We start from the raw sequence: 12,689 nt of genomic DNA, 5'->3' as shown, positions 1-12,689 counted from the left end.
AGGCGAAGCGGTCAAAAGTCTGGCTGTACTTCACAGCAAAAGATGCAAACTCAGCAGCCTGCAACAAGTGCTTTAAGGTGATACTGTGCAAAGGAGGTAACACCTCAAATCCGATGAAACACCTGGCGATGCATAGCGTTTTTTTAAAAAGCCGAAAAATGCGCCGTATTTGATAGCTTGCTGCGAGACCTCACACCGAGCACATCTACTGCGGGTGTGGTGGCTGTTATCGGACCCGGAGTTTGCAACATCCCCCAAAAAGCCGAAGAGTAGAGTCCTGGCCCCTAGCCCTGCCAGTGTAGCAGAAATGATGAGGATGATGATGGCAGCAGCAGCCGTTCTTCTCTGCGTGAGTAGCTTAATGTTGTTCGTGTATAATTTACGTTGAGTAGGCTAACCACGTTATTAAATTAATGCATGTAAGGTAAACTAGCAAACACCATCGTAGTTACATGCGGCTGTCTTCTTGTTTGATGGCAGATACTCCCTTCACCCTGGCTAAAAAGGCTAAAATGACCAAAGAAAAAGTGGAAAACAGTTAAACATGAGAGGTTTTTGGACAAAGTTTTTGTTTTTTCCATTGTTTAAGCCCTGCTTCCAGCCAAGAGTGATACCATATATGCCCTATAGCTGCAGAAAAGGCTAACATCGTTATCTTTTTACAAAAAAACAGCTGAACATGAGAGGTTTTTGGACCAATTTTGTGTTCTCCATTCTTTAAGCACCGGTTCAAGCACCGTTTAAGCACCGGCACCGCTTCAAAAGTACCGGTTTGGCACCGGTATTGGATAAAACCTAAACGATACCCATCCCTAGGTGTGAAGATACGAGATGTGCAGCACCTGAAACTACGGATACTGGATGCCTATGCTGGCATTTCTCCTGTGGTGTTGCTATCAGTGTGTGAAGAGTGGGAGAAGAGGGTTGCATTGACAATCCAACACAATGGTCAGCACATTGAACACATTTTATAAGTGGTCAGAAACTTGTAAATAACTCATGAAAGAGTAAAGTTATGTTGAAACCAAGCACACCATTGTTTTTCTTGTGACATTACCAATAAGTTTGATGTGTCACATGGCCCTCCTCGTATTGAAAAAACAAAAGTTGTATCCAAAATGGCCGACTTCTAAATGGCCACCATGGTCACCACCCATCTTGAGGAGTTTGCCCCCTCATATGTACTAATGTGCCACAAACAGGACTTTAATATCACCAACCATTCCCATGTTATTATGGTGTATCCATATAAATGGCCCACCCTGTATACATTTATAACCTGAAATGATAGTTTCAGGCTAGAAACACATAATGTTCACAAAGACTTATCCTGTACAACTGATTAAAAAAGCTGATGAAGTCAATGTTAACACTATGATCAGTATTTAAAGAGCTTGCATTTAATGTTTTAACTGTTAGGAATCATGATATTTCAGTATTAATTTCTACTGAAATTAAGGCTATGGCTAGTGGCTAGTACATACTGAAGCAAAGTAAGCCTATTTTTGTGCAAAAGCTTAAAAACTAAAATGTTCATTTTTTTTTTTTTTTTTAAATAATACATGCAAACTAAGTCATTTATATAGTCAGTTACCCCAAACCAAAACAAATTTCTTGGCTTCTTCTTATCACTGTGGTATATTATAAATATTTAAATCTGCTGTAATTATGATATAATTATCTTTTTCCCCCTCCAGACTGACTTGTTTCTTTCTTTGGAGACCCTCTTAAAAACAAGGGAAAGCAGCCAGCTAGTAGAGCTGGTCAGCCCCTGATACACGAACGGGGTGGGGGTGGCAACAAAGTGCTGACTTCAGCCTAGTAAAGTATTAAATATAAAGCCAGTAAAGTACCGACTATAGCTAGTGGATTTAACACTACATTTCTAATCTCTCTTTGCTCCAGTGTCAATCCCAGCGCATTAACATTTGCTTTAAACTGCTTTCCCCATTGTTGGCCTCAAAAATGCTGCGCTGCAAGTTATTACTCTGAGCAGGAATCACGTTTAGTCTTAGAAAGGATACTGAATGAATGGCTCGTCTACAAGAATTTCCTGCAACTGTCTGCAGTAGGTCAAATGGAAAACATGATCGCAGGATCCATGATTGCAATAACAGTGAGCCGCAGCCAAATTAAAATGGAGTTGTGAAAATAATCCTTAACATTAAGAGTGAAAACATTCGTACTCTCTCTGATGTTGTCCCACGTCCACTGGTCATTCTTGAAGAAGGGATGCCTCTTGATTTCATCTACACCATTACGGCCAAGTCGAACTTCCCTGTGGGGGTCAGGAGGAGAAATTTAGTCATTTCAGCAATTCTGTATGGTAATGTCAGCAGAACACAGCAAGTATCTGAATGCAAAGAGCGCCATTATCTCTGCTATTAAGATTTTTTTTTCACAGAGGGCTCTCTACATCTGAAAACAATTCATGCAAAGAAAAGGATTTCAGACAAAAAGCTTTGTGATTCGCTGCTCGGTCTGTGGCCATCTAACCTGTCGGTCAGGAAAGCACAGATCAGATTCTTGGCGTCATTGGATATGTCGCTGTCATCAGGGAAGGTCAGCGCATTCTTGTGGTTCATAATTTTGCTATAGGTCCCCACTAGTGAGTCTGCATAGAAAGGAGTGTCGCCTATGCACGGGACAAACGAGAGCAACAGGTAAGTAATATGTCTGGCTCTAAATAAGTAAAATAAGTCATCTTTCAATGCAAATACTCACCAACTAACATTTCGTACAGAAACACTCCCACTGACCACCAGTCGCACTCTCTGCCATAATAGCCATCTCCTCCTTGGGATTTCAGTACCTCAGGTGAAATGTAGTCTGGAGTTCCCACTGCTGTGTCACATCGTACCATACCGTCCTGAAGGGCACGAGCATCATCAACATTAACAACTCCAACACTTTACTTCAAAAAAATGATCATTATTACAGGGAAATGGTAAATAGACTCATTCTTATATAGCACCTTTTCACTTTGCCAGAGCACTCAAAGCACTTTACACAAGATGCCTCATTCACCCATTCATATAAGCACTTAAGCACTTTTTCTATGCTTAAGTACTTTCTAGCTAATATTCACACAGACTCATACTCCGATAGATGCGTCAGAGATCAATATGGGGTTAGCATCTGGCCCAAAGATATTTGGCATGCAGACTGGAGAGCCAGGAATCAAACCACCAACCTTCCAATCAATAAATGACCAGCTCTACTGAGCTACAGCCAACCTGCCATCCCAGTAATTACTATTATTACTGTTGTTGTTTATTTAATTCTATAAAAGTGGATGAGAACAACGACTAAGTGATTTATCAGATTTTAACCTAAATTACAATTTTGGCTTTCAACAATTAGATCAAAACAAAATTATGATAACAATACAAATACTCTTCTTGCAGTGTTATTTATATGCCAGCTATGTCCAGACACTTAAACTCAGCGATTAATCTTTAACTCCTCGAGATCTATCTTGAAGTAAAACTCTTAAAGTAGATTTATGAGATTTTTATAAAAATGTTGAGGTGTCGAGTATGAGCTGCAAATAATCTAAAGCATTATTCACATCTTTCTGGCAACAAAACCGCCTCCCAGCTTTCCAAGTTAGAATTTTCCCCTCTCTCAAAGTAAACAATTAATCAACAGGTGCTGAGCTAAAGATCTGACAATAAATTCATAACTGGTCCCCAAAAAAACCACCTCGACACCTCCACCTCATTTTTCCTTATACAAGGACACATTCTTAAAGTTCAGTAACTCCATACTCTTTGTTAAGATAATGTCTAATATTGCTCAATAATCAAGATTAAAATACAGACCAGAATAATCATGACTGGGATTCTCACTATAATTGAGCAGCATTAACTTGAGACACGGAAATTTTAAAAATAATCTTTTCAACATGATCTGACAATATGGCCGTGTTGAAAGAAAGTGAATCTGATACCTTGTTCATTTTCATGCAGGTCCCAAAATCTGCGAGCTTTAAGTGGCCTGCTTTGTCAAGCAACATGTTATCAGGCTTGACATCTCTGAGAAAACAAAAAAAACATCATTAGACATCAGTTCAAGCACAACGCCAATAAAAACATCCAAATCAAACACACGCATCACAAGGAAACTAAACTCATCCAAAACATTCAAAGGCTTCAGCGGCGTTCTCATGCTGAGCCGATGCATGGGCATTAGCGTTAAGGTTAGAGAAACAAAACAAAAAACAACACAGTCAGATCTGTCTGAACGCTGTAGCAGCGACAGATCAGATGGCATGAGGTATGTGGGCAGCTGTTAATGAGAATAGTGTTCATGTTTCTCTGCACATCGTGCAAATCTGAGTACGTCAGGAAATCCTTTATACAAGCTGTTATAAGACCATTTAATGCAATAACGTTAACTTTATTAGAAATTAACATTGTTTTGCTGTTTGGGATGTGTTGTGTAATGTCTGGGTTAAAGCTGCCGTGGAAATGTGATTTCCTGCAAAAGGATTAATAAAGGATATATCCATCTAAAAAATGTTTTACTCCAATTAGAAGAAAACTGATGGAAAAAAAATACCACCACTGTACCCAGTAATGTTATGAACTCAAAGTGCTTCAGGGCTGTTGTGTGGAGAAACAATTTGATGTTCAGATGCATGCCATACTTGTTGCTCTGCTATTGACTATATAAAGCTCCCTCTGGCCCACACCATTTCACACATTGGCAAACATGTTTGTTGCACTGGATGCCATGAGAAAAAAAACAAGCAAAAAACAAAACAGTGCATGTCTACCCAACTTATCTTTAGCAATCTTTTACATATTAGAAAGCAAAATGAAGCTGACAGTGTGGAAAAATGTTTTGTTTTTGTTTGTTTTTTTATCCCGCTACAAATCTCACACAATTACAACGGGAAAAAATGCATTGTGGGGAAAAAAAAGCAGAACTAGAAATGACGATGTAACGTTAATAAGTCTTTTTAAATAACAAAAATAGCTTCTTTTTCAACATATATGAATACCACGAACAAAGAAAAATACAAATGTTGTACTGTCACCTGTGAATGAAGCCCATAGAGTGGATTCCATCCAGGGCCAGGACTACCTCGGCTGTGTAAAAGCGAGCCCACTTCTCTGGGACGTCATAGTTGCTCATCAAGTTTACCAAATCACCACCAGGCATGTACTCCATCACCATGTAGAGGTAGCGGTCATCTTGGAATGCAAAAAAGAGCTGTAGAAGGACAGAATTCAAACAATTAGGAAAAGGATTCAAAAGTATCCCAACAATTTATGTCAGACACATGAATGAGGCTGGATTTATGTGGTCTGAACCATGTCTGACTAATAACTGCATGTTTAGACACTCCTCTGTCCCATCATACCTGAACGACCCATGAACTATTGGCAAAAGCCATGATGTCCCTCTCCTCCCAGAAGAAAGCAGAGTCTGACCTCTTGATCATCTCAAACTTACTCAGCAGCTTCATGGCATATACTTTGCTTGTCGCTTTATGTCTTACCTGAAAAACGATAATGAGGCAGCAATCAAGTCAGACTTATTCATCAATGTGCTACATTTATAGCTACTGTGCTATTCAAAGAAATAAAGAAATAAAAAGACAGAATGGCATTCTTACCAACTGCACCTCTCCAAATGCACCCCTCCCAATAACTTTAACCACCTCATAGTCCTCCGCTTTCATTCGCAGATCACGAATTTTACTAATTGTCTCTTTGTCTGGGGGGGGAAGAAAAAAAAACATGCAAAGTTACCAGGAGAAATGCACAAAGCTCTTGTTATGGTGTTGACCTTTGAGAGAAGGTGTATCTCCATCACTGAGGGATCACAATGTTTATGCAATCTCAGGGGTTACTTTCATAGGACATCCACATTGTTGGCAAGCAAAGCAGAACAAGTTGACAGCGTACTGCAACTGCACAGCTGAGTGACGCCGTTTAGGGAAAGTTTGTTGCTTACTGAGAGTTGGCCTCTCCCTGATGTAATAATTCTAGCTCCCCTTGGGGAGTCAGTATCCACTGTTCAGCCAAATTTGGTCAAAGCAGTACTAGTGGGATAATTTTCAATTCACATGACTCACAACTAGCACGGGAATGCATGGAAAAGCGGGGTGCGGGGGGGGGCATCCAAGTTCAAGTGATCTAAAAATAAAAAGAAAGTACTAAGCTATTAGAATAAGAACATTTGTGAGTCATTTCCACCACGCATGAGTTTCTGGGATCATGATCCCTACTTGAAAAATCCCAGGCAACCCTGAAGACATAAAAAAACATGTTTAGAAATGCAACAAATAGGAACTCCAGTTACTGTTATAGATAATATACTGTGTGAGTATATCTGCTCACGAGGCCGGGTGATGGATTAATGTCAGTAGGTCTTGGCATACATACAGTAGAGCAAACAGCTGATTTGATTGTGGTGCAAACCACAATGCATGGCTGGGGATTCAGAGCTAGAAGTGCTTCAGGCAAGTCATGCTACTGAAGATCACTGTCTTGGTAGATAGCGCCATTATTCCATATCCATCAATGCCTTTCACGAAAGTACGGAACCAAGAGTAATTGAGAAGATGCCTAATGGCAGTTTTTGCCTAGGGGTTTACAGTAGGTCACTTGATATTCAAATATGACACGTTATATTCTAGTTGTCCTCAAAACTTAAAAAAAAAAAAAAACCCTGTTAAGAATGCACAAAAAGTTACGGCATGCACCATGACATTAATATCCTGCACAATCTTAGCAGTATCTCATGCATTTCTGATGCATTAAGATGGACACTTGAGATCCCAAAAAATCCACCACATGATCAATACAGTATGAGTACATGAGTGCAAATTCTGGGGTACACGCTATAACTCACCATTGTCCCATATATTAAGAGCGTTTGACCAGATACATTAAGGAAAGAGAGAAACCTTTGATTTATAGATTTTTTTTTCCATCATATTTATAGCAGCTTCCCCATTCTGGGGACAGTGAAAAAGAGAAGCCAGCCTTGACAGACATCAGGCGGGTCACCAACCATTTATGAAAGCCCCTTTGTTGGGGACACTAAGCAGCAGACACCTATTGTGTCCAAGCCCACATACACGCCGTGACCCAAAAAACTGCTCCTCCCCCCTCCCCGAGTCTAGGCTTATACCCATACATAACTGTGAACACAAATAGTTAATGAGAAAGACACAGGGAGCTCTCATAAGGGGGAAAGCTTGATGCAGTGTACTTACATCTATTCAAAAAGTTGTCAATGCTCTTGTTTTTCCTCAGGGCGGGGAAGTCAAGGTCATATACCAGTGCATCCAAGCCATCCTGGAAGAAAAGCAGAAGGGTGACCATGCATGAAAGCAAAATTAAAAGGCTGCTACAACGTCACAGATCCATCATCTCACACGGCATGAGAAAAGCGAACTGTGGAACCGCTCTGTGCAGAAATGTCTGCATAACACTGGCAGTTGGCTTCCAGTCTGGATCATGTTGCTGCTGGGAGCACTTCAGCATTTTGTTGAAAAACAAAACAAAACAAAAAAAAGTTTTAAAAAGCATGGCTTGCATATTGCATGACACTTACGACGGGGATGCACCAAGTTATCGGCCAGTAACTGCACATGTTATGACATCAACCAATGGCCGAGAGCTTTTCTGTTCCAGCTTCAAATGTGAAGACACAGGGAGCTCTCTACCAAATTGCAACTTTAAACATCAGAATTGGAATCAGACGAGAATTTTGCATCCATAATGTTTAGCACCAACATAGTGAATTCAAAAACATTATCTTTTGTCAATACAATTTTTGCCATCTATAAATGAATGCAATGACTTTTTTTTAGCTTTTGTCTTTTTAAGCAACAAGTATATTATTCCAAACTGACATCACAAGTTTGTATAAGCAGTTGCAGCATCACTGATGCAAAAAAGCTAAATGTCAAAAGAACCTAAGAAATATATGGTAAGTAATGACGACTGGACACTTCCCTATCATGGCCATTACAGCGATGTTCCTGGCCCTCCATGGAGTCATAACTTGATTACCATCATCTCTGTTAGGGTACGACTTGGATCAATGATTGAAAGCAAATAAAATAAACAGACATAAAGTATTCATTGCCATTTTGTTTACAGTAAAATTTTGTGATTTCAAGAACTATAAACATGCAGAGAAACAGTCTTGCCTTCGGCTAGGCTACAGCACAAGTGCCACTGGCAGGGTTTAATCTAATCTTCCATAATCCAGAATGGCTGAAAAAAAGACGGGCACACAAACCCTCGAATGTACGTCAACTGTTATGCAGTCCCTCGCGCAGGTGTGAGCCAGATGTTTTCAAGGGGTGGGCTAACCTACATATGCTTTCCTTTAAAAAGGTCAGAGGTACATGTTCCACTATAAAGCTGGTAAGAGCTACAATTAAAATATGCAATAAAATGTATTTATTGGCCAAATCATCTCTGAACTTTCCATCATAGCATGAAATCTTGTCATTCCAGCAGTGTCTTTGTGTTTCTCTGAGCAAAGCAATGATGACACATGGTGAATCAGCAGCTTGGGAATCCTCTTAAGTCACTCTGCTGTTTCTGCTCAACAGTGGAGGACACAGACATAAAACAAGCAAGTGCCCTGCAGGATGGGCAGTACAAGGAAAACGCAGGTGGGAGGGGAAAAGGAAAAAGTAAAAGGTGTAGAATGGTTGTTAGGATGTAGAATGGTTGTTAGGAAGAAGAAAAACAACTTCAAATTTTACCAGGACAGAACACTGGAAAACTAATAAGTTGGAAGCTCTTCTGCTCAGTTTAGAAACCTTCAGAAGTCAACATTCAGGAGAGAGTATTTACAGAAGAGGCTGGGAGGGGGAAAAGAAAGACGCCCTTTGAGCCATATAGTATCCAGCCAGCTTACACTGGGGAAAAAAAATGCTGAAGAACTGAGTCCTTCAGGACCTTAATCACAAGGCTTTGCGCTCAGCAATGCACGTTTGCATAACTTCCTGCCGCAGAAAACTCTGGACAGCCACAGTAACATTCCTCAACAGGACTGTACACGTCAGAGAGCTATTTTAGTTATGTGGCCAAGCAAGTTCTCAACAAAAAAGTGAAGGAGAGGAAAGAGAAATAATAATAATAATCTATCCCAAGTGCAGAGTCACATAGAGAGCCTCATTTTCAATCATCAGCACAACTGTAAAACACTATGACGGAAAGGCAGAGGGAGTGGAGAGAGCTGGTGCATGTTGTGCTAGCTAGCCCAATAGGAGAACAAATAAAGGAAGCAACAAAGAAAAGCCAGCCATCCTAAGGAAACACCAGAGCAATAACAGAGCCAGGTAGGGCAAATACAAATACAATATAGGATAAAATCATGAAACAAGAATGTGAAAGCTAACTGATTAACAAACAAAATAATGATGTCAGTTTGATAAAGTCTAAATGACCAGCACTGGCTGTGAGCATCAGTGTTTGAATTTCGGCATTTGCATGTTTGCTGTGGTGTCACCTATCCTCATAGAGAGAGAAACTGAGGGCAAGCTGATATAGACGTACCAGGAGGAACAATATAGATGGCATTTTAATCAACTGGCAAACTATTAATAAATAAGGTAGTTTAGCAACATTAAATACCCCTAATGGATGTTTATGCATTGATATACAACAGAACCTAGAATTAATGGCCTTCCACTCATGAGCGATAGAGGAAGTAGGATGACCAACCAGGTAAGTGTAGTCAAAATAAAATTGTAAAGCAACACAACAGTGTACGAGTGATTTCCTGTATGCATGATTTTGCACGTACCATGAAGGGAAAAAAATGGAACTACTTTAACAACCTATCACAACAAACGGCAGTTTTAGGGCTACAGCTACCGATTATTTTCGTAATCGATTATAGGACGACTGCAGTCTTCCCTCAGCAATTTAAACATCATATTAGACTAAGTTCAAATTTCATCTGCATACACTTTAATTTTAACTTCTACAGCTTTACTGCAGATATTTTACTGTGTAAAACAAATGTGGTGGAAATGGGGGTTTGCTACAAAATTCACTTTTCTTCACATTAGAGCTTGCTGAAGAGGTGGTTCGATTCTCGCCACGTGACTCCTGCCAACTTTTTCCCCGTAAAGGTTATTATGGCAATTGCTGCAGTTTCGGACACTTTTGTTTCACTCCATTCGAGTTTACCGTCTCAGTAGCGGCTACGCGCTTTGTGTATGTAGACAAAATTCGGCTACATGTTTAACTACTTACATGGTGACAGCTGAGGGCTACAAAGTTAAACTGCGCGTCGAAGCAAAAACATTTACACTGAGGAATTTTTTGTTATAAATCGATTTATTTGATGAATTGTTGAAGCCCTAGTCTGTTTGCTGAGGTAAAAGCCTTCTTGGCCAGCTGTCAAAGTGGAGAAGTTGAGAGCTGTCTTTTAATAGGAGCAAAGTTGTTAAGAGCCCTTCGCTTCAGTCTTATTCTGATAGTGGCGTGGACAGTGGCACTTGTTTTGCTCTGAAGATCCACTATAAGCTAGAGGGCTACCTTAACTTCATACACAACCACACTACCACCAGGTTTAATCCAACATGGCAGGGTTGAAATAGAATACGCAACTCGCTGACAGAAGAACTTGGGGAAATATAAATATTAGCAGAAAAGAAACTTAAACAGATTTTTTTTTTTATTCACTTATTCAGCTTTTCAGCAACACCACACAAACACACACGTTAACATAACCATTTATACCACAGCGTAGAGAGGTTAGACTGTGCCGACTACAGCAGAGCAGAGCATCCAGATCACCTGCACATACATGTAAGACGGCCAAGCAGGAGTCGTTTTTGTCACGATTTTGTCACAACCTTTAATAACATGCATCAAGAGGACCACCAGTGATTTTTATATTCAGCCAATACCAATAGCCAGTTGCAGCTTCCTGCACATTGGAGAGGCACCAAGACTTGTGTAGCTTAACAGTGCATGTCATGATAGGCAATTTCAAAGAAAACTGTCAGAATCTGAGAAGTGCTTTACATTATCGGGGCTTTTGCTGTTGCCAGCTCTCTGAACTAATGTGGATTGTAATGCTTCCAAAGTATTATCACCGTTTCACCTACACAGCTGTGCTGCTGAGGAGAGAAAAAAAAAAAACACTGCAACGCCTGGCGTGAATGGAGTTTGGAAAATACCGCTGGAAGATATCCCTTGAACTTGGATCAACCCATTTATGCGAGTCTGTTTTCTTTCAGATGAAAATCATCAACTCAAACAATAGACACACAAAGACCACCTAGTGGATTTCAATCAGCTCCTATTGCCTGTTTGGTGTCTGCATATTAAATTCCTATTTGCAATACAGTTTTCATTGCAAACTCTGCTCCAGGCTACAGTGCCAAATATGAGGCTGTTAGTACAGGAATACTTGAAATACTTTTTTCATCATGAATAATTTAGAATACTTTGCAGTAATGACCACTTTCCAGGCAAACCGAATGAAAAAAGGTGCACGCACACTATAAATTAACACCAAGGATCCAAGTTGTTATCATAGCCTTCAGCCAAAAGGCAAAAATGTGACACTATTAATTCAAATGATACAATTACTGAGATTATATGCTGCTATGAACTTAACAAGATGTGCCTGCAATCTATGTTATAAGGAAAATCACAAATACGATTAACTCAGCTCGAAAGGGGCTGGGCAGTAGCCGTGCACAGGATGTTTTATTATGTGGCAGTCTTGGGAAAAATTGCAAGGAAAACAAACCAGAGCTTGAAGTTTCTGCTGATGCTGCTTCAGCCAGTGGGTGACACATCCCTGGGATTACTAACTAATCATATGAAAAACTGTCTCATCGCCCTATTCATGAAATGCGATAGTTATGTTTAAAATAAATAATTTTTAAAAATGTATGGTTATACGGAACACACCAATGCATTGGCTGACATTACATATGATAATTATTTCCTTTATATCTTAATCCTTAAGGGATAAAAATACACACACACACAAGCTCTTTTCCAGACATTAAAGTCTGAGTTAAAATTTCCATGAGCGACTCGGCCACATCATCCCCTCTCAGCATGCCAGCGCAAGGCATGTGGACTGGCCCAAGTTGAGCCCTTCTTCTCACGTCCTTTTCTGCCACCTCTTCAAGACAATATGCTTTCCACATGTGAGCAGCTGAGCAGACAGCCTATTCCACAGCGGGGTGTGCCCGTGTAAACGTGAATGTGATCATACAAACCAGTGAAGCCATTCAAAGCATGAAATAACACATCACTTCCTCTCAGGTAAAAACATTCCAAGAGAGTTAACGCTGATCCCTCTAGTACACTTAGAAACCACCACTGAGACTCTAGCTGGAGTTTTTCTAACCAAGCACTTTGTCTGGACTACTTCTTACACACTCTGGCTGCAGATAATATCTACTGACAGGAAATCCCATGTACCTTGAAAGACTGCATATCTAACAACTCTGCTGGATAAATGGCTGTGACAGTAAGCCCAGGAGTGGCAAAACAGGGGTATTTGAGTTTCTTATGAGGTCCCAGTGAGCGAGAATTACTGTCACAAAAGCTTTCATGTGAAAGTACAATGGAGTAATTCCAACAGTGGCCATCGCTCACTGGTTTCCAATGACTGAGCGGTGGATTCTCAAGCAAAACTGTGCTCCTCTGCCTGCACGGCACACGCCAGCA

General features: G+C 40.2%; 1 protein-coding gene across 2 annotated transcripts in view; it reads right to left on the bottom strand.

Annotated features, from left to right (window-relative positions):
• The window catches only part of rock1 (Rho-associated, coiled-coil containing protein kinase 1), a 32,327-nt gene that overhangs the window by 14,560 nt on the left and 5,078 nt on the right, over positions 1–12,689 (bottom strand). For both annotated transcript variants that reach the window (XM_085139610.1, XM_085139611.1), the window contains exons 2-9: positions 7,235–7,316; positions 5,627–5,727; positions 5,372–5,509; positions 5,045–5,220; positions 3,953–4,037; positions 2,725–2,869; positions 2,497–2,635; positions 2,187–2,278 (exon numbers count right to left, since the gene is read on the bottom strand). In XM_085139610.1, coding sequence (XP_084995736.1) covers positions 2,187–2,278; positions 2,497–2,635; positions 2,725–2,869; positions 3,953–4,037; positions 5,045–5,220; positions 5,372–5,509; positions 5,627–5,727; positions 7,235–7,316 — 958 coding nt within the window. The remainder of the gene's footprint in view (positions 1–2,186; positions 2,279–2,496; positions 2,636–2,724; positions 2,870–3,952; positions 4,038–5,044; positions 5,221–5,371; positions 5,510–5,626; positions 5,728–7,234; positions 7,317–12,689) is intronic.

This window comes from Neolamprologus multifasciatus, chromosome 18 (genome assembly GCF_963576455.1).
Source record: "Neolamprologus multifasciatus chromosome 18, fNeoMul1.2, whole genome shotgun sequence".
In the NCBI taxonomy this organism is placed as follows: domain Eukaryota; kingdom Metazoa; phylum Chordata; class Actinopteri; order Cichliformes; family Cichlidae; genus Neolamprologus; species Neolamprologus multifasciatus.
The sequence above is the reverse complement of the archived record's forward strand: the minus strand, read 5'-3'. Positions and strand labels throughout refer to the sequence as shown.